The sequence below is a fragment of the Manihot esculenta genome, chromosome 9 (genome assembly GCF_001659605.2).
Source record: "Manihot esculenta cultivar AM560-2 chromosome 9, M.esculenta_v8, whole genome shotgun sequence".
Taxonomy (NCBI): Eukaryota; Viridiplantae; Streptophyta; class Magnoliopsida; order Malpighiales; family Euphorbiaceae; genus Manihot; species Manihot esculenta.
In genome coordinates, this window is record NC_035169.2 from 10,121,663 (window position 1) to 10,144,104 (window position 22,442).

General features: G+C 34.0%; 2 protein-coding genes across 2 annotated transcripts; one reads left to right on the forward strand and one right to left on the reverse strand.

Moving 5' to 3' along the window:
* The first annotated feature begins 1,636 nt into the window (after positions 1 to 1,636).
* Positions 1,637 to 2,840, forward strand: LOC122724694 (pentatricopeptide repeat-containing protein At5g12100, mitochondrial-like). Its single transcript, XM_043960437.1, has 2 exons — positions 1,637 to 2,335; positions 2,462 to 2,840. The coding sequence occupies exon 1, from the start codon at positions 1,692 to 1,694 to the stop codon at positions 2,277 to 2,279; it is 588 nt and encodes a 195-aa protein (XP_043816372.1). The 5' UTR covers positions 1,637 to 1,691; the 3' UTR covers positions 2,280 to 2,335; positions 2,462 to 2,840.
* Positions 2,841 to 12,357: 9,517 nt separating this feature from the next.
* Positions 12,358 to 17,192, reverse strand: LOC110622516 (threonine dehydratase biosynthetic, chloroplastic). Its single transcript, XM_021767044.2, has 9 exons — positions 16,554 to 17,192; positions 16,092 to 16,271; positions 15,733 to 16,002; positions 15,102 to 15,308; positions 14,149 to 14,397; positions 14,002 to 14,072; positions 13,544 to 13,661; positions 12,902 to 13,036; positions 12,358 to 12,781 (listed from the first exon to the last, which is right to left on the reverse strand). Exons 1-9 carry the CDS (start codon positions 17,007 to 17,009, stop codon positions 12,641 to 12,643), a joined length of 1,827 nt encoding a protein of 608 aa, XP_021622736.2. The 5' UTR covers positions 17,010 to 17,192; the 3' UTR covers positions 12,358 to 12,640.
* Positions 17,193 to 22,442: the final 5,250 nt, after the last annotated feature.

A 22,442-nucleotide genomic window follows, 5' to 3' on the forward strand; every position in this document is an offset into this window, starting at 1 on the left:
TTTATTAAAACCGAATCAAACCGAAATAATTAAAATTTTTGAAATTAAAATCGAATCGAACCGCAATGAATAAAAAATCGAATCAAAATTTTAAATTAATTCAATTCGATTAATTTTTTTATTTAAATCGAATAATGCACACCAAAAATAAAGTATACTACATCAAATATTTGATGTTAGTGTAAATAATTAAATATAATTGTAATTATCTTTAGCATTGATTAATACAATGATAGTTTCCAACTATGTTTGATTGCCAAGTATATAGAAACGTATTCCAATTCAAACTTGCTCTCTTGGAGATCTGATCTGGTGCATCTATTTGTACCACAAAATAATTGCCTTGTCAAATCACAAATGTCTCTTTCTCATTCATCAACACTGCTCATCCCAATCCAATGAACCCCAATACTAAAAAAATATCAATTTTGTTTATATAGATATGTTTCTTATGATGTCTTTGTCACACTGCACAAGAGATGAATACTATAATTAAAAATTATATTTATAAATTTATTAATAATATTAAAATATTGTAATTAAAAAGATAAAAATTATACACTAAATTAATACTATAATTAAATATTATATTTATAAAATTTAAATTATTTTAATTACTTATTTAAATACCAAGTGTACCCCTCAATTTGGAGTAGTTAATAAGTTTTAGAAACAATACGTGTGAAGTTGATATCTGGTTAAAGAATTTAAATTTGGTTTGTTAAAATTACTTTGAACGCGAATCAAATTTGAGTTTTACTCATTTCGAATTCGAATTAAGTTTAAACTTTTTAATACTCAAATAGTTTAGACGAGTTGAATTTTTATTGAATTAAATTGAATTTTTATCGAATTTAGTCTCGAATAGTTCATGAGTATGTTTTATTTATATGTATAATGATTTTTAGTTTAAAAATAAAATAATTAGCTCGTAAATTTATAAAAATAAATTTTTAAATTTTAATGATCTAAATATATATAAATTTAAAAATAATTAAACTATATCGAATTAAATTTTAAAAAATTTAAATTTTATTCATTAAAATATAATGAGACCGTTCGTAAACCTATTTATAAACTAAAAAATAAATCCAATTAACGGAATACTATAAAATTTAAATTTAACTTATTTATTAAATAAATTTAAAAATTAAACTTAAATTTAATTCATTTAAAATTTAAACAATTTCAACCGAATTTTTATAAAATTAAATATCGATTAACTCATCAAGTATTTGATTCATTTACGCCAGTAACTACAGAAACGACAATTGCCCGACAAATCCTTTCCGTGATTTTCCTAAATAACAGTGTTATTTATTTGTCACATTTGGCAATGCTCTTCTTCACCTTGCAGTAACGTAGTTTGGTGTCTGGAGGAGGAGAAAAACAAAGGGATAGAGATTAGAGAGCGCTTTGTACATAATCTTCTTCTTGCTTCTTGCTTCTTGTTTGTTTTTTCTTTTTGTTGTATAGAACAGTGGTTACTCGTATAAGCCGCCGCCTATGGCCACAAGAGGGTTGGTATTGTATTTGCTGTCGGGTTTTCTGTGGCTGTTCTCTCTACAATCATCTTCGTCAATAAAATTACTAGCAGTGGTTATAGTCCAGATGCAATCACATACAACTCGTTAATTTCAGGCTATGCAAATGCAAGAAATGTCCCAAAATGTCTTGAACTATATGAAACTATGAAAAAGTTGGGAATAAAACCAACCATAAATACATTTCATCCGCTAATCAGTGGATGCAGTAGACAAGGGATAGAGCTTGTAGAGACACTGTTTACTGAAATGTTACGGTTTAATTTGGCTCCTGATCGAGTTGTGTATAATGCAATAATTCATAGTCATGCCAAAATTGGAAGTCTTCGAAAGGCATATGAACTCTATCACGGTATGATAGACCGGAGAGTTCAAACAGACAACATGACTTATCATAGTTTGATTCTGGGTCATTTAAGGGAGGGAGAGTTGTCAGAAACTAAAGATCTTGTTGACAGTATGAAGGCCAAAGGATTAGCCCCTAATGCTAATACATATAACATTTTGGTTAAGGGACATTGCTACAGAAAGGATTTTGGTGTAGCATATATTTGGTGCAGAGAAATGATTGAAAACAATTTCCACCCTAGTGTTAGTATTTGCAAGGAGCTTGTTGCTGGCCTTAAGCAGGAGGGAAGGTTGAACGAGGTCCTAGTTATATGCTCTGAAATGAAAGTTAAAGGAATGGCAGATTGGGGCTCTATTGAAGATCTATCTGCTGTTGCTGAAACGTAAGAAAGAGACTATTATTGTTGAGCTTGCTCACAATCAATCTATCAACACGGGAAAAGGTAATATACTAGATAATATCGCCATAAATCCATATTTGATTTTCTTTTCCCCTTCTTTTTTAACTATTTGTGGCACCATAATCTGAATTTGAATACAGCTTAATTACTTGTTTCTTCTGATTTCAGAAAGCAAGGATCTATCTGACACTACCCAAAGGATCTACACTTAGCCAGTGAATACAAGATGCTACAATGAACATTTGGTGAGATTTTCTCATCTACTATGACTATAAATTATCTGCTGCTGCTAAACAATCAAGTCTGGTGCTGTTATGCATTTTTATCTATTACGGAGATTTGGAAGAGATTTTCATCTTCATCGTCTGTAAGTTTCTCAAGAAGTAACATATGTTGCATTTGTATAATAATACTCCAAAACTCAAGGTTGTCATTTTTATTTCTATTTTGGATGATAATACACTTGTTATAAATTGCAATCATCTAAGAGCTCTTTGTATAGGACACTGCAAAAATCAATTTCTTGGTTAACAATTTTCATTTCATTCACTTGGCTGAGGGCTTTTTTTGCCTATAAAAGAAATGATCATCTTTCTAGAATACATTTGAAAGAACTTGCTCGTTGTCCTAACTTTAATGGCATCTCCTTTTTCTTAGTCTTGATCTTTATGTCCATACGTAAGCATCAACACAAATATATTTTTGGGTGTTTAGCTGCTTCTCTCTTCTTGCTTTTATATTATTTGACTAATATTTTTTAAATATCTTAATTAAAAGATATTAAAAATTAATTTAAAGTTAAATTTTGTATATTTTAACCATTACAATTTTAACTTAGTTATTTTTTTAAAAAAAATGACTGAGCCTAACTGGTTAAAAAAAATGAGGAGAATCTTTAATCTTAAACGTATTCATATGAAATTCCTCTCTCCGGTTAAACAAAATTTTTTGAAGAAAGTAAGGGTTGTTTGACATTTTGGGAATTTCAATATACATTTGCATTCTTGCTGATTATTATTGTATGTTGAGGACATAGCAAAGTACTTTGTTGGAATTAACCCAGGAGATCGTTCAGCACCTGAGCTTATTCACTGTAGATTGAGAAATCATGGGTCTAAATTGGGCCAGCTATCTAGGCTTTTTGTCAATTTAGGGGCGGAAAAGTTTTTATTTATGTATTTAGAGTTGTAATAGAAATATTTGCGGATTTGGGGTTGGGGTGCCAGATGGCAGCCGAAACTTGGCGCCACTTAAAGTGGCCCCAAGCCATTATTTAATTATTTAATTATTTTTTTTATTGTTTAGAATGGTCTCACGCTATTCACAATAATGCTAAGCCATTATTTTTTTTTTTAAATGGCCAAACATCACGGTAAGTGGTGTCAGGTCTTGATTTTTTTTAATTGTTTAAATTATTAAAATATTATAATTATATTAATTAATTAATATATTATTTTTATATTATATTAATTTAATAATTATATTTATACTATATTTTTTATTAAAATAAATTTTATAATATATTTTATTAATTTTAATATATTTTTATAATAATATTCTAATTAAATAATATTAATTATAAATTTATTTAACTATTATTAAATATATATACAAGACAGACTGAATTAAATAATTAATAAAAAATAATTAATTAATTAATATAAATATTTAAAATTATAAAAATTAAATTTATTTTTATTGGATTGCCACTCGTATATAATTACAGAATAATATTAGTGATCCTAATATTTTAGAGGGTTATGAAATATAATATAATAAATTTATTGTAATAAAAAATATAATATAAAAAATTTATTATAATAAAAAATATAATATTAAAAATTTAGTTATAATATAAATAAAATTATTAAATTATATAAAAATAATATATTAATTTATTAATATAATTATAATATTTTAATAATAAAAATTAAATCGTGGGCTAATCTCTTATAAATAAAATAAAAAAATAAATAAAAAAAATAAATAATAGCTTAGAGTGGCGGAATGTATTTATTTTTTTAATTATTAGTATATTATAATAAAATATTTATATTATATTAATTTAATAATATTCAGTATTTTTTATTATTTTAATAAATTAATATAGTAATATTATTTTATTATTTTAATAAATTAATACAATAATATTGTGATTAAATAATATCAGTCATTTTTTAATCACATAATAATATTATTTTATAACTCTAAAAATTACTAAAATCAGTTATAAATAATTATCATATTTTATAAAAATATTTTTAATATATAATATTACTATAAAAATTAATAACAAACAGGCTATACATAAAAATATTTAAAATTATAATATTATTATTATATAAAAATCTTGAATTATTTATAATTTATTAAAGAGAAATAAATAAATAAATTAATTTGATCATATAATAAATTAATTAACAGTATAATTTTATTTTATCTAAATATTAATATATATTTTATATATTAATATTTAATAGATTTTATTATTAATATTTAAACTAAAAATATTACTTACTCCATATAATTTTAGTGTTATAAAATTAATATTATTATGTGATTATGTATATTATCATAAAATTAATATTATTATATGATTATGTACGACTATGCAATATCAGTCTAATAAAAATAAATTTAATTTTTATAATTTTAAATATTTATATTAATTTATTTATTTATTTTCTTATTAATTATTTAATTCAGTGTTTTTATATATATTTAATAAAATATTATTATAAAATATTATTTTAGTAAAATTAATAAAATATATTATAAAATATTATTATAATAAAATATAATATAAAAATAATATATTAATTAATTAATATAATTATAATATTTTAAAAATTTAAAAAAAAAATCAAGGCCTGGCGCCAATCACAGTGATGCCAGGCCATTCTTTAAAGTTAAAAAAAAAATGGTCTGGCGTCATTGTGAGTAACACTAAGCCATTATAAAAAATTAAAAAATAATTAAATAATGGTCTGGCGCTACTTTAAGTGACGCCAAGATTTGACGCCTATCAAACAGGCGCCAAGCAAGTTTTTCGATTGCCACCTGGTACCTCAACCCCAAATCCGTAAATATTTTTATCCCAGCCCTAAATACACAAATAAAAACTCTTCCGCCCCTAAATTGACAAAAAGCCCCAGCTATCTTGAAGAAGGATTGATACTGTTGTATGATTTCTATGTATACACGCCTCTCTGCATGAACAACTGAAACGTTCATGAAGTTTTGAACTATAAGCATTCTTTGCAATGTATTTTATCATATTCACAAATGGGAGCTGCTTGTAAATTACATCTATGAACTCTTGCTAAAGAATTATTTGTAACTTACTAAGCTCTCATAAATTACATCTATGAACTCTTGCTAAAGAATTATTTGTAACTTATGAGTTGGATATGTGTTGATTGATACATTTAAATTTGTGTATTTGTATCTAGTGGCATATTTCATATATTTTATTTTTATTTTTAAATTATATTTTTATATTTAATAATGTTACTAATTAATATGTCTATAATAAATAAATTTTATTATTTTTATTATTATAATTTTTATAAAACTTTTAAATTTCCTTTCATTATTATTAGTATATCACTTTTAATTAAAAAATTAAAAAATAAAAATTAATTATATCTTTAAAATAATTAATAAAAAATTAATATATATTTATTTTTCTAACTATAAAATTTGAAAATATATATTTAAATTTATAAAACGTCCTTTTTAATTCTATTTTTATCATTAGTATATAAAATGTGGTGTTTGCATGAATAATGTAGCATTTTAAAATCGTAAAAGTAATGAAAATCAATCTGATCTAACTTGTGCCTTTGATGGCTATGTGACATTTCTGGGAATTCGTAGGACAAAGTGTTGGTTTCCCATGGTGGGAAAAGGAGAGGAAAAGCCACAAAGAGGACGATAATACATCTTAATTAGCAGACAGAAAAATGGGCAAACGTGGACTAATATTCTACAAGTTTCATGATTTTGGTTCATATATTTTGTTGGTATTTAATTCTAAAATCTAGCTTCAAAAGTAGATGTGATAGTTACTTGTAAGACTAATATTCTAAGTTAGATGTTCTATTGCTCTCTTAGCCAATTAGGTAAAAGTCATGTGATATTTTGCTCTATAAATAGACTTGTATTGCTGAAAATATGTAGGAAAGAAAAAGTAAGAAAAATCATATCATGTTCCAGCAGATTTCTCTCTCATTTTCTTAGTTTTTTCTCCCTCCAAATCCAACAAATGGTATCAGAGTCTAATTTCATTCTTGGTGAAGAAATATGGCTGCAAATGCTTCACTTCTAGCACTACCAGTTTTCAAAGGAGAGAACCATACTTTTAGTCTATCAAAATGAAAGCTTTTCTCATGGCTTATGATCTATAGGAGATAGTTGAGAAGGGTTATGGGCCAACAACACTTCCTGACAATCCTACCGTTGCTGAACTAAAGAAACAGAGAGAAGAATCAATAAAAAATTTCAAAGCACTCTCATTTTTTCATTCAGCAGTGGATGACTCAATATTTCCAAGAATCATGGGTGCAACAACGACAAAAACAAAATCAGCTTGGGATACTCTTCGGCAGGAGTTTCAAGGTTCAGAAAAGGCATGAGCTGTTAAGTTGTTAAATTTGAGAAGGGAGTTTGAGTTATTAAAGATGAATGAATATGAAAGTATTAAAGATTATGTTTCAAAGCTAGTTAAGGTTGTTAATGAAATAAAAATTTATGGAGATGATATTTCATATTAGACAATTATGAATAAGATTTTAGTAAGTATATCTGAAAATTTGAATTAAGAATTACATTAATTGAAAAATCAAAGAATCTCAACAAACTTATTGTTAATGAACTCATTGGATCACTACAAGCTCAAGAGCAAATGTAATACCCGATTAAACTCCAGCGTCTGAATTTTCACTTTCCGACGAAATTTCCATCGGAATCTGAAATCTTGAAGCTGAAATTTTTAGAATGATAAAATAGGATTTTCATAAATTGAATTCTGAAAATTTTTGGAATCGTGATAAAAGAAAGAAAGAGAGAAGAGTTTTAGAGGAATTCCAAGGTTCGGCCGCTGAACCTTCAAGTTCAGCCGCCGAACGTGGTTTTCTCAACCACCTATAAAAGGCCATTAGCCCTAAAATATGAGATTTCTTTCTCCATTTTCGGGCAGAGGTGAATTCATGCACCATCTTTGGCATTTTTACTGAAATTTCTCCAAATCCCTCAACGAATTCATGTTTTTCTACTGTTGTTTTGAAGATTAAGCTGTGTTTCAGAATTCTAGCTCTTGGAACTCTCGAAACTCATCTCTCCATCTCCAAAACCCTCCCCTAGCTTGCTGTCACTTCATTGTTCTTCAAGAGGTAAGTTTGGTCTTCACCCTTCTTCTGTTTACATGAAGGTTCCAGTGAGTTTTATAGGTGGTTTAAGGAGGTTTGTTGATGCATGCATGTTAACTATTCCTAAGTTGAAAGGTTGAGTTAGTTTTGTTGAGGGATGTGTTTCTCTTGGGTTTCTGTTTATGCATGATGAGGATTAGGCTAGATCTAGATGTCCCTCATGTGTGGTAGCTGTTAGGCTTTTGCATATGCGTTTGGATGTGTTTTGGAGGCTGCCTGCTTAGGACAAAATCGGGTTTTGCCTTGCTGGAAAACCCAAGTTCAGCCGCCGAAGCAAGGTTCGGCTGTTGAACCTACTTGTGGGAGGGCCTGCCCCTGAAGGTTTTGACTTTCGGATCTGTGAAGAGTTTTAGGCCGCCGAACTTGCCCCCAAAGATTTTGACTTTCGGATCTGTGAGGGACCTTTGGCCGCCAAAAATCCTCTGCCTAGCCTTTTTTTGCTTGATTTCTATGTATATTCTGGTATATTTTTAGGAGTTTCTTGGGGGTTGTTTTGGGTATTATAAAAGTTATGTTTGGTCCCTCATTTAAGTCCATCTGTGTAGGATCGGACTTGGGAGACCATAGAGGCCTGCAGTGAGATAACTGCTTCAGTATTAGGCGAGCGTCAGCCAGAGGTAAGTAGAACTGAACTGATCTATTATTTTAAAGAAATCAAACTTTTTGAGCATGCTCATGCATCACGAATGCCATGTATATGTAATTAGGTTATTTGCATTAGAATTCACGAATATGATGCATTGCATAATTTAATTGTTGTTGTGGATGGATATTGGATGACCCACTAGTCCTCGAGTATATTATGATATGCTATGACGGATATGGAAAGACCAGGGCTGTAATACCCGGCTAGACTTCGGTATCGAAATTCCTACCGTCCGGTGGAATCTCGGATGTCGGAAGCCTCTAGTAGGGTAAAACCATGTTTTTATGAAATGTTTCAATGTGTTTTATGTTTTAAGCATGAAAGAAAATGAGTTTTTGCATGAAAATAGCATTAGAGGAAAACTCAGGTTCGGCCGTCGAACCCCAAGTTCGGCCGCCGAACATGCTTGTGTTGCGGGTGTGCTTTAGGCCCCTGAAAGCGTAAGTGAGGGAAGTCCAGGTTCGGCCGCCGAACCCCAAGTTCGGCCGCCGAACATGGCATGCATGCGGAGGCACATTCGGCCCCCGAACGTGGTCTGGCCAGCCACTATAAAAGGGTCCCTTAGCCGAAAACGGGCGAGCTTTTTCCCCATTTTCGGCCAAGGTGAGTCTCCGCCGCCCCCTCACCCATCTTTGATGTTTTTCCTCTAAATCTTTCAAGGTTTTCACTTGTTTTCACTTTGTTTTGAAGATTTGAGCTTTTGAGCAAAGTTTTGGAGCTTGGAGGTTCAAGAACCCAATCTCTCCCAACTTCGAGTTTAGGTCGACTCTCTCTCGATCTTCAAGAGGTAAGAGCCGATCTTAAGCTCATTGCATGTTTTAAGTAAGTTTTAAGTAGATCTATGGGTTAGAATGCATGTTTAGGTTATGGTTATGCTTTTTGGAGTTTATGGGTATAAATGTATGTTCTTGTACAATGTGAGTTGCTTGATGTGTTGTAGATGGGGTTTATGATGGTTTGAGACCCCTAGGAACATGTATGTTTGCGTTTGTGTGTTGTAGAATAGGTTTGATGCATGTTTGATAAGTTTGGAGGCGAAATGTGCATTGGGAGCCAAGTTTCTGCCCTTTGGCAGAAACCAGGTTCGGCAGCCGAAGGAACTTTCGGCAGCCGAACGTGGCTGGGGAGGCAGCCTTTCGGCTGCCAAAGCTTGCCCCCGAAAGGAGACTTTCGTCTCTGTCTGGCAGTTTCGGCCGTCGAAGGTGCCGCCGAACATGCATGAGTTTCGTCTCTGTCTGGGAGTTTCGGCCGCCGAAGGTGCCGCCGAACCTGCCTGACTTTCGGCTCTAGAGGGACTTTCGGCCGCCGAACCTGCCGCCGAAAGTGCCCTGTCCAGGCCTTCCTTGCATGTTTTTGTATGGTTGTTTCATGATGTTTTAGGGGGTTTTTGGGGAGTAGTTTATAGTTATGTTCAGGTATGTTTGGTCCCTCATTTGAGTCCACCTGTGTAGGTTCGAACCCGAGGAACCGAGGACCCCAGCAGTGAGTTCAGCTGCTTCGGTGTTGTCAGAGTCAGCCAGAGGTGAGTGGAACTAAACTTAATCTTTTAAATTAAATGTTTTATCATGTTTCATGCATCATGGTTGTGCAATAGGATGATTGCATTAGTTTCCACGAATATGCCGCATTGCATCGATTGTTGTTGATGTGGGTGAATATTGGATGACCCAATTAGTCCATGACAGGAAGACCAGGACCCCATGCTACGGCCTGGCACTATGACAGGAAGACCAGGACCCCATGCTACGGCCTGGCACTATGTAAGGAAAGACCAGGACCCCGTTCTACGGCCTGGCACGGTTATGAGACTCGAAGACCAGGAGCCCAGAGGAGGCCCTGGGAAAATGGTAAGTAATGTATGTTATGACAGGAAGACCAAGACCCCATGCTACGGCCTGGCACTATGTTAACTTGGACTAATTGGTGACAAGTTCACCCAACCCTTATGTGAATTGTCTGTGTTATGATGCATTTCATTGGAGCATAGTATTAATATGTTTTTATGGTTCTACTCACTGGGCTTTTAGCTCACCCCTCTCCCTTACCCCCAGGCTTGCAGGTACAGTATAGAGCAGGAGTCCGGATAGAGTAAAGAAGTCATGTTTATGTAATAGCTAGCAATGGACATGATCAAATTGTAATGTAATGTCTTAAGTACAGTATAGCTATGTAATGATGTTTATGGATGATTAGAGGTGTGCTTGACCATAGATGTTGTAATCCCTTTTAATACATGATCTTGGTTATTTTATGTCATTTATGTAAACCAACTCAGCATTTGTTGTGTCACCCATTGGGGGCACTGATGAGATCCCATTGAGGGATCAATGTTATGATCATGTTAAGTATACGTATATGCACAGGTTGAGTTTGGTTGATGTATATGGAAAGAAAAGATTTAAATTTTTATGTATGTTGTTGATCATGTATGGGATTAAGCAGGTTACAGGATGCATGTTAGGCTTGCTACGGGTCCCGGCGGCCTTAAGTCGACCCGAATCCTAGTGCCGGTAGCGGTCCGATTTTCGGGTCGTTACAAGGGCTGCCCATTCTACACCCCTGGCATTGTGGACATGTTATGATATGTTTAAGAGGAGGTCCTGAGAAGCACCCGTCGTGGACCGGGCACTATTGAAATTTGTAGAGGGCTACTGGTAACAAATTCATCTTAATGTGAATTATTTGTATTGTGACGCATTCATATGATTATATATTTATTGAACTATTTTTATGTTCTGCTCACTAGGCTCTTGTAGCTTATTCCTTTCCCTTAACTCCAGAGTTCCAAGATCAGAGTTAGCTCAGGAAAGTCGACTGAGTTGCTGGTATAATCTATTGTAATAGTATAGTTGTGGACATGTATTGTTTTATGGATTAGAATTGTGCTTTACCCTAGTGTTTGTCCTTGTAATCCTTATTTTCGTGATCCTTTATATAAAAGTTTTAAGTATAAATTTATGTTTGAACTGAGCTTAAGGCATGTTATGTTGACCATACTAGAGCATTGATGATGGCTTTAGTATGGATTTTATGTTTTCAGTTATAATGCATGCACAGGTCGAGCCTTGGTTCGTGAAATGATTAGGTCTTTGTTATATCATGTGATCATGTATGAGATTTTATCAGGTGTAACAGGATGTATAATAGGCTTGCTATGGGCTCCGACGACCTTAAATCGATCTAAACTCTAGCGCCAGTAGCGGTCCTGTTCCCGGGTCGTTACAGCAAAGATTCAACCTTAAATCTGAAAAATCTGTTGAAAATGCATTTTAAGCAAGTCACAAAGGAAATAAATTTCAACCAAGAAAGTATCCTCCATGTGGCATATGTAAGAAAATCAACCATGAAGAAAAAGATTGTTGACATAAAAAAAGCTACAATGTTCCAAATGTAAAATGTTTGGGCATATGCAAAAAGTTTGTAGATTCAAAGAAGAAAGCACATTAAATACATCAAATGTGGCATAAAAACAAGAAGAATAATTGCTCTAAAGAAAAAGATTGGATGGTGAGAAGTGTACCATAAAGAAAAAAAGCAATGGTGAGAAATACACTAGAAAAATGCAGCAATGGTGAAGAAGTGCACCATAAATTAATCAAGAATTGGAGAGAAGTACTCCATCAAAGAGCCGGAGGAAAGTGCTCCACCAACAACAAATCAAAACAGAAAATTGGAAAGGCTCCATAAATATCTAAAGAAAACAGAAAATTAGAGAGATTTGCTCCAAGATAATATAATTTGGAGTTTTCAGCAAAAGCATCAAGGAGTGTTGAAGCAAGTGATACTTTAGCTTCAAACTCCAAATTTTCTACAAGTTCCAAGATTTTAATTCATATATTTTATTTGCATTTCATTTTGAAATCTAGCTACAAAAGTAGATGTGATAGTTTCTTGTAAGACTAATCTTCTAAGTAAGGTGTTCCATTGCTGTCTTAGCTAATTAGTTAAAAGTCATGTGATATTTTACTCTATAAATAAATAGATTTGTATTGCTTAAAATACGTAGGAAAAAAAAAAGTAAAAAAATCAGATCTTATTCCAGCAGATTTCTCTCTCATTTTCTTAGTTTTTTCTCCCTCCAAATCCAACAACTACAAAGCAAAAGAAAAAGGTTCCTTCTCCACTTCAGAGCAATAATGGCTTGCTTCTACAGAAATCTTGGCAATAGTGTATTTCCTTTCACACTCTGCTCCAAGAAGTTGGCTTCGACTGCTGACTATTAAGCCTAGGCCTAGTAGGATAACCCAGATGAAAAATCACAGGGTGTCTTGGTTAATGCATCAGAAGCTGGAAGTTATCATCATCGGTTACAAGATGGTATTCATATCCAAGATTGTTGGCATGACTATGGAACTCATCCATCTCATTTTCAGGAACCTGAATACCAACCAATACGTTTGCGCCAGTTTCCCCCTGTTGCAGAGGAAATCCAAGAATGAATTTAATATAGATTAACAAGAGCAGTATTTCATTAACATAGTTCACCTATTGAAATGTCAACATTCACAGAAGATGAATACTCTGGAAACCAACCTGCCCACGGTAATGGAATAAACTAATATTCCAACGAGGACTGAAAGCGTCCAAGAACTTCAAGAGAGCACCAGGCCTTTCTGGGAAAACAAAATGACAAAGAACCTCATTGGGAATTTTCAATCTGCCACCCATCTGTAAAAGGTGCATAACAAAGTAGCCTGAGCATTGAATTGCATGAATGAAACAATATGCTAAAGCACGACTTTACGCAGATTCAACTTAAAAGGTTTTCTCACAAGTGACATTTGATGAATTTCAAAGGAAAAATCCAGGGTCCCTCCTCTCACATCACTGCAACTCCCACACAAAAAGCAAAGGAAAGAGGTAAATTGGATCCTATGAATTTTAATTGCTTTACCATTATATTTTGGTGAAAGGATAAAGGGGTTTATGGTGGGGTTGGGTTAAATTGGAATTACTACCACACTTGGATTTGGCATATAGGGGGGATAATAGGAGATTATTTCACATATTATTTTTTGTGAAGTCAGAGGCTGATTACTAGATGGTTACACAGAGTTAAGACACCAGAACACTATTTTCTCTGAAAAACATGTTCCTTTGGAAGAGTCAGCTTGTAGCTACTAGCCATGCATTATGATGAGAAGGAAATATTTTCTTTTAAGAAAATATCATTACCAAATAACGCAAGTGATCTTTGACCAAGTCACTTGATGTAAGATTGTAAGTTCTCAGTTGAGAAGATTCCAGCTGCTGCTGCAGTTCTTCAATTTCAAAAACTGTATGAAGCCCAACACTGCATACCACATGGATAATTAAGTGTCATTTGATAGAGTTGGGTAGAATATAGATTGTAAACTAAGTAGAACAGAGCTTGAAGCAAATGGTAATGGTAGGAATTGCTCAATATGATAAGTGTATTAGTATCACACTGCCTTCTCCATTCTCTCTCTAAATATAACCAAACAAAGGAACTCAAAAAGGAAAAGATGGTTGACAAGCAACCCCCAGGAAGAAAATGTACAAATTAAAACTTTTAGTTGCATAAAGAATCACAAAAAAAATAAATTATATTGTTCTAAATCAACAAAAGGATTTAGATTTTTGCAAAAATTGATAGATTCAAAAAGCCTAACCTGTACAGAACAACCGCCTGCTTTTTAGAAGTACATCTGTATTTGAACTCCGTGATATTCATAGGTCCCACCTGCAACCCAAGTACATTCAATATAGAATAAAACAAGAGCTCCATTAGATAGTTGACGGAAGTTATGTAAACATACAAGTTTACAGAAGTGTTTGAACATTCCAGGCTCTTCTGGCATAACAGTTGCAAGAACAGCCTCCTGTTGCCTACCAACGTTGGCAAGTTCAGTTACAACCCTCAGTTTATCAAAGTTCATATTTGCTCCACTTGTTATTGCCACAACATTTTTGTCCTCAATGCCATAATATTTGCAGTATGCTTCAGCTCCAGCAAGGGCAAGAGCACCCGCTGGCTCTAGAATGCTCCTTTTCTCCTCAAACATGTCCTGCAACACATGAAACAATGTTATCAATCTCAACTGTAAGGAGTAAAGCATTTAAAGCTCTCTCTAATTTGCAGGACTCTTGCTGTAAGCTATCACTATAAATAAAGCTAATTTATCATGAATAAAATATGCAGGCTCTCCCATAAATGAGAATTTCATTTTTTTTTTACAGATGCATATGGTTGTTTATGCAGTGTCATTATGACAACAGAACCAAATATGTGACGATGATGTTTTTTGTTGCCAATTGTCCAATGCACTTGTACCTCTCTTTCCTAATGTTTCTTGCAAGTATGCTAGGAAGTCAAGTAGCCAATTAAAATTCCAAATCACCAAGACACCAAAGTAGACTTGACCAAGACCAACAGGTTGAACTGGATAGGAATTGGCGATTCCAGTTCAAGGTTCATTGGAACCGAAAACACAGGGGCCTCTAGCTCGATTCTGGTTTGATCAAATCCAATTGTTAATTTTTTTTCCATTTTTTAATCTTTCAAAAAATGTAATTTCAGCACAAAATTGAATTGAATCCGTAGATTCCATTCAGATAAAATCCAGCTTAGTCAATCCAAGTTTGACTGGTTCTGGTTTTGAAATAAACAAGCCCTGGGCCAAGTGCACACCAAAGTGATCATATATTGGACCCCATTAATGCTTATGAATTAAAGCGCTATTTACACACAAAAACATGACTGGAACATTACCTTTATTGATGCACATATAGCATCACGGCTTACAAGAACTACACCATCTATCAATTCCTTGCATAAACGGAAAGTTTCTTCACCAACCTCCTTAACAGCCACTCCATCTGCAAACCCTCCAACCTGGTCCAACATCACTCTCTCACCATGATGCAAGGACAATGCCATTGCATTCGCATCTGAGGGTTCCACGCCAATGATCTTTACCTGCAAGCTTTTCTACAATTAAAACTTTCTTTTCCTAATTTTAAATAATCTAATTATTACACATGAAACTCATCTTTTTAAAAAATTAAAATTTATTTTTCCTAAATTTAAATAATCCAACCTATATTTTCATCAATTCTCTTAAGCAGATTTTCAAAAAAATAAGATAAAAAAGAAAAAAGAAAACCAATCACCTCCTAAGCAATAAAAAATGGTGTATAAGCATAGTGATAAAATAAATATGTTCAAAGAAAGATAAATTTAAAATAGATATACGATGAGAAGCACTAAAATTTTTGAACTTTGGCAATGTTGGAAAGAATAGGAAATGGGGAGTTGATTATTAGTTGGCTGCTGCTAACACATCTTGAATAGTTTAGAAGTAACAAAGTAAATGAAAATTCTAGTCTAACAACCAACAAACCTCAGGATTAACCCTCTTTACATAGGCAGCAATACCAGCTATTAGCCCACCACCCCCTACAGGCACAAAGATTGCATGCACTGGGGCTTGCATTTGACGCACAATTTCCATCCCAATTGTTCCCTGTCCCACAATAACATCCGGGTGATCAAAAGGAGGGATGAATGTCCTACCCTCCTCTTTGGCCCTTTTTTTAGCATATTCCTGAGCCTCATCGTACGAATCACCCACTAGAACAACAGTTGCGCCCAATCTCTCAACTGATCTCCACTGTATAAGAAACAAATCTATCATTCAAGTAACAAATTATAACTCATGACTGAATCATATTCATTGGAATAAAATCGAAAAGCATGCACCTTGATTTCCGGAGTAGTTACAGGCATAGCAATCACCGCATTACAGCCTAGTTTCTTGGCAGATAATGCAACACCTTGGGCATGATTTCCAGCTGATGAGCAGATAACCCCTCTTTCCAACTGTTCCTTTGGAATTTTCGCCATCATATTATAAGCTCCACGTAGCTTAAATGAGAAAACCTGAAACCAGAGCATCAATATTTACAGTACATGACATCAGGATATGCATTCAAGAAGCTAGCAAGCACTGTGAGTTAAATACATGGAAACAGGCAAAAACACACACTTTCATCACGTAGTTCCATTTTTTTCTGAATCACATTACAAATAACTGTAATCTCAAACCAAAAGCTCTTATCCAACAGAATAATGATTAACTATCACTCACTTTAAGGAAAAATCGCATTTAAATAAAACCAAACGACAGAGAGGAAAATAAGTGGAAAAGTGAAAAAGCTTTACCGGCTGCAAGTCCTCTCGCTTGAGCCAAACCTTGACCCCCAATCTCTCCGACAGCTTAGGAGCGAACTGCAAAGGAGACTCAATAGCAACGTCATAAACCTTAGAAGACAGTATATTCGTCAAATACTCCATGGCATTTATAATGTCATTAGTCCCGTCAGGAACTGTATGATCAGGTAGGGCACCGACATAACCGGGTGGGTACTGGAGAGAATTGGGGGAGACCTTCTTCGAAGAAGTCGAAACAGTGGTTGTGGAGGAGGAAGTCGGAGAAGAACGCTGAGGAGACGACATAGGCAATGGAGGGACCTCCGCCGCCGGTTTGGAGAGGGCAGCATTGATAAAAGGCCTAATGAACTTCTTGTGAGATCCAGGGAAGGAGTATGGAGTCAATTTGCAGCGGCCTTCAGGCCGCACGAGGGGCAACGGCGATGGCCTTAGATGGAGAGCCTCCATTCGGGGACTGAGAGAGAGGCGCTGTGTTTCGTGGTTGTCGTTGTAGGAGTGTTGTCTGGCTGCTGATGGAAATGGGGAGCTTAGGAGTGTAAATATTGCGTTTTTGTAATTTGTCGGCGGTCAGGCTTTAGGAGTTGGTGGTGGGAATGACTCTGGGGTCGTCCTTTTTTCAAAAAATCAGTCGTCGTCGTACTGGTGGCTGTGTCAGTTAGCGCTTTTTCGGGATTTATATAGACACCTGAATCAAACTTGAAACGGATAGGTACTCACACTGGGACATGGTTTCCATAATTCAGAACTTCTGTTTACGCACGTGAAAAATATCCGTAAGGGGAAACTCTATCACTTACCCAATTTTTATCCATGGTCCTCAAATATAAATTTATTGTTTATTTTAATCGGTCAATTTTAGGTTGTTTTAATAAAGTTATTCAATTTTTATTTTTTAAAAAAATAAAATTATTCAATTTTAAATTTATTTAGAAGAAATTACTTGAACCTAGGGTAGTGGGTTTTCAAGTTATCAGAAAAAAAATATATAATTATTTTAGATATTCTCTTCTGTACTCTTTTATTTTTTTATCACTCTTATTTTTGTGTTTTAAAAATTAAATTCATTATAAATAAAATAATTTCATCATAATAAAATTCTAATTCAATAAAATTATCAATAATTTAATTACTATTTTATATTTCTTATTATTCATTTCATTATCATTTTTAATTCTATTAAATTAATTAATATAAATTGAACTTAAATGAATATTTAATTTTAAGAATTTAATTTATTTTTCTCTAATTAATAAAAATTTATTATTAATGAAATGGTTTAAATTGTTAGCAGTAACTAATTAATTTCCGTTTTGTGCAGATCTTGTATTCAGTAGTACTTGGTGATTTTCTCCTATATTTAACCATTCTTTCTATATTAGTGGTTTAGTACTTTTATTTTTGAAAAGATAGTGGTTTAGTATTTTTATGTTATTGATTTGGTGCTTCCTATTTTATAGGAGTTGTTTTTTTGGTTAGTTACTGCAATCTAAAGCCTATTTATAAGCTATTTATTTTCAATTTTAGAGCAGGGATTTCACTTCTATTTGGTCTAGGGATGTAAACGGGTAGGGTACCCGTGAAATTGAGGGTACCCAAATTCGAATCCGATTATATATAAAATTTCCGAACCCGTCCCAAATCCGTTTAGTATTTTAATTTTATTACCCGTACCCGTTCCAAATCCGTTTAACAATACCCGCATAATACCCGAACCCGACCGAACCCGATTTTTTTTTAATTCAATTCAACGATAAAAAATTTAAAGATCTGGATACTCATCTTCCTTTTCTTATGCACCACATGAATTTAATTCCACAACCATCATTATACATATTAAAAAAGAATGAAGCAAAAACTGTTGTCAGCAATATCCAAAACCCACAACTGACATTCAAGAGAAATTTGAAAATCCAAAGTAATGAAAAATATAGCAATTCATACTAAAAATTAAGAAAAAAAAAAAGAAAGAAAGAAAAAGAAAAACAACCCGAATATAAAAAAAAAATATGAATGCTTATTATTATTAGGGAAAATTACTTCTTAGTCCCTCAGGTTTAACGTAATTAACACTTCTGTCCCTCTATTTTGGCGACCCAACACTTAAGTCCCTCACTTTCTCTTCCGTCCAATTTCGCAGTCCTTCCGTTCATTTAAACCGTTTGGTCAAAGAGTCAAAAGTGAGAGGTGATAATTTTTTCCAGAAATACCCTTCTCTTAATGTGAAATTCCTTTTTTTTTTTTTTCTCTTTCATGCTTTCTCCCGTTGCAGAAGAAGAAGAAGAAGAAGAAGAAGAAGAAGAAGAAGAAGAAGAAGAAGAAGAAGAAGAAGAAGAAGAAGAAGAAGAAGAAGAAGTTGCTGGGTAGGAAGAAGAAGAAAAAGTTGCTGGGTAGGAAGAAGAAGAAGAAGAAGAAGAAGAAGAAAAAGAAGAAGAAGAAGAAGAAGAAAGATTTGCTGGGTAGGAAGAAGAAGAAAAAGAAGAAAAAGTTGCTGGGTAGGAGGAAGAAGAAGAAGAAAGAAGAAGAAGAAGAAGAAGAAGAAGAAGAAAGAAGAAGAAGAAGAAGAAGAAGAAGAAGAAGAAGAAGTTGCTGGGTAGGAAGAAGAAGAAGAAGAAGAAGAAGAAGAAGAAGAAGAAGAAGAAGAAGAAGAAGAAGAAGAAGAAGAGGGTTAATTTTGTCAATTCACGTGTCCCAAACGGCTATTTTGAACGGAAGGACTGCGAAATTGGACGGAAGAGAAAGTGAGGGACTTAAGTGTTGGGTCGCCAAAATAGAGGGACAGAAGTGTTAATTACGTTAAACCTGAGGGACTACAAAGTAATTTTCCCTTATTATTATTATTATTTTCAATGTTCATGTGGTTACTGGAGGAAAGGAGGCAAAGAAGAGACGACGGATCAGAGGACGGACACAGGGGAGCCGGGTAGAAAATAATAAGACCCACTCTTTTTTTCTTTTCTTTTTCTTTTTGAGAATACTGTAGGAGATGTCAGATGTGTGGGAGATGTGGTTACCCGTGGAAAGTGGGACTGTGGGAGATGTCACCGACCGGAGAGAGGAGATATCGCTGACTGGAGAGAAAGGAGACGTCGCCGGGGAGAGAAAGGAGACGTGCCGATGTCGATTGGGGTGCCGACAGTCAGTGAAGTGGGGAGAGAGGGACCCGTGGAAAGTGGGACTGTGGGAGATGTCACTGACCGGAGAGAGGAGATATCGCTGACTGGAGAGAAAGGAGACGTCACCGAGGAGAGAAAGGAGACGTCGCCGAGGAGAGAAAGGAGACGTGTCGCCGGTGCCGATGCCGATTGGGGTGCCGGCAGTCAGTGAAGTGGGGAGAGAGGGAAGGGAAGCAGGGGAGAGAGGTGCCGACGGAGAGAGAGGTAAAATGAAAAATGGAATCAGTAAAATGGAAAATGGAATGAGGAATTAGGGTTAGTTTGTTAATATAGGTAATCGGGTTCGGGTAATGGGTATCCGATCACTTAATTCCGAATCCTACCCAAATCCGAGACAGGTAAAATTTTTCAAACCCGAACCCGCCCAAATCCGTTTTATAAAAATTCAAATCCGTTCTAATAGGATTTGGGCGGATCGGGTACCCGTGAAAACCCGCCCGCTTGACATCCCTAATTTGGTCTCTTTTTATATTACACTTGCTGTAATTTTATCTTTGTTGGATTGTTCAAAAACGCTATTAACAGTGGTATCAGAGCCAAGGTTAAATTGTAGCTTTTTCGTGTATTTTTCAAATATTGTCAATAACATCTAACAATTTTGTGCAACCAGTGATACCTCACTTTGATGGTCATTATGATCACTAGAGCATATTGATGAAAAATTTTCTCATATCGAAAGAGTATTGACAACTTGTTTCAGCTGGGGTGTCGGCACCAGCAAGTGGTGTAACAGCGATTGAGGGGTAGAAAGCAGAAATTGAAGGATTGAAGTTGAAGGATCTCAAGGCAAAAAATTATTTATTTCAGGCAATCGATCATTCGATCTTGGAGACCATTTTGTGTAAAGATACTTCCAAACAAATTTGGGACTCCATAAAAAAGAAATATCAAGGCTCTACAAGAGTAAAGCATGCACAGCTTCAAGCCTTGAGACGAGATTTTGAGACTCTACAAATGAAGGATGGTGAATCTATCACAATCTATTTCATGAGAACCATGGAGATAAGTAATAAAACGCGATTTTATGGTAAGGGGATGGAAGATGTCACCATTGTGGGGAAGATCCTACGATCTTTGACACTAAAATTTGATTATGTTGTTTGCTCCATTAAAGAATCCAATGATATAAATATACTTTCCCTTGATGAACTGCGGAGCTCATTATTAGTGCATGAACAGAAAATGAATCGAAGTTCAACGACAGAAGAGCAAGCTTTGAAAGCATCTACCTTTGATCATTCCTCAAGCTCTAGAGGAAGAGGAAGAGGAAGGGGAGATCGTGGCAACAAAAATGGGAACACAAATTTCAAAACTGATGATGATCAATCACACAAAGGAAAAGGACGGTTTCAGCACTTTGACAAATCCAAAATTGAATGCTACAGATGCCATAAATTTGATCACTTTCGTTTCGAATGTCGTATCAAAATGTCAAATGACAGAGAGAATAGGGAGAAGTCAAACTTTGTGGAAAATCATGAAACATAAATTCTGTTAATGACTGTTCAAACCAATGAGACAGATGACTCTGGAGTTTAGTACACTGATACAGGATGTAGCAATCATATGTGTGGTAATAAGTCTCTTCTTTCCTATTTAGATAAAACTTTTCATTCGACTGTGAGTTTTAGTAATAGTTCTAAAGTGAATGTAATGGGAAAAGGTGATATTAATATTAAAACTAAAAATGGTTTTGTGAAGACTATTTCTAGCATGTTTTATGTTCCTGATTTGAAAAGTAATTTACTTAGTGCTCGTCAATTGCAAGAGAATGGCTATGTGATAACCATTTAAAAGGGAGCTTATGAAATTTATGATCTTTCAAGATGAGCTATTGCAATTATTCAAATGAGCTCAAACAGGTTATTCCCATTTCAAATTCAAGTTGCCCAAACTTGTTTGATGGTTGAATGAAGAACCCATCTTAGCTTTGGCATTTCCGTTACGGCCACTTGAATTTTGGTGGATTAAGAGCTCTCCAACAAAAGAATATGGTGAATGGTCTTCCTCAAATTACTATTCCATCTAAAAATTGTGAAGAGTGTGTTATTAGCAAACAACATCGCTCTCAATTTTCACAAGACAAGGAAAATTATGGAGAGTGAAAGATATTTTAAAGCTGGTCCATTTTGATATATGCAGTCCAATCAATCTAACTTTCAATGGGGATAAGAAATATTTATTCACTTTCATTGATGATTTTTATATAGGTTGCTGCTGTGACTCATTTTTAACCCAATTCTATATGTTTTCTTCATCAAAAATCACGTTCCTGTTGATCATAATCTTTTTAGTGATTGGATTAAACAACTTGTAAGCTTTAGAGACTTCACTTAAGCCAAGAAAGACACATTTTTCACCCTTATCATCTAATTTTTTCTTTTTCTCATCAGATACATGTGCATATGTGATGCAACCGAAAATTTAAAAATTATCAACAGTTGGTTTTCGTTCGCTCCATGCTTCCTCCAGGATCATATTCTATACTGAAAATGTTGGACTTCTATTTAGTACATGGATACTCCAATTGACTGCCTCAAACTAAAAATTCTTCGAAACATTGTCTTTAGCCAGCAAGCTTCTTACTATATTAAGGATTATTCTGTTTTTCCTTTCCGATATGCCATTTTGTTGTGGTAAATAGGCAACTGTGAGTTTTCTTTTAATGCCTTTTTCATCACAAAATGCTTGAAATTCCTTTGAATAA

Coding starts and splice junctions, on each gene's coding strand:
- LOC122724694 (XM_043960437.1), top strand. CDS start 1,692: ATGAAAAAGTTGGGAATAAAACCAACCATAAATACATTTCATCCGCTA.
- LOC110622516 (XM_021767044.2), bottom strand. CDS start 17,009: ATGGAGGCTCTCCATCTAAGGCCATCGCCGTTGCCCCTCGTGCGGCCT. Junction 16,272..16,553: donor AGCGAGAGGACTTGCAGCCG/GTAAAGCTTTTT, acceptor CTCTGGTTTCAG/GTTTTCTCATTTAAGCTACG. Junction 14,398..15,101: donor CTATATGTGCATCAATAAAG/GTAATGTTCCAG, acceptor CATGTGTTGCAG/GACATGTTTGAGGAGAAAAG.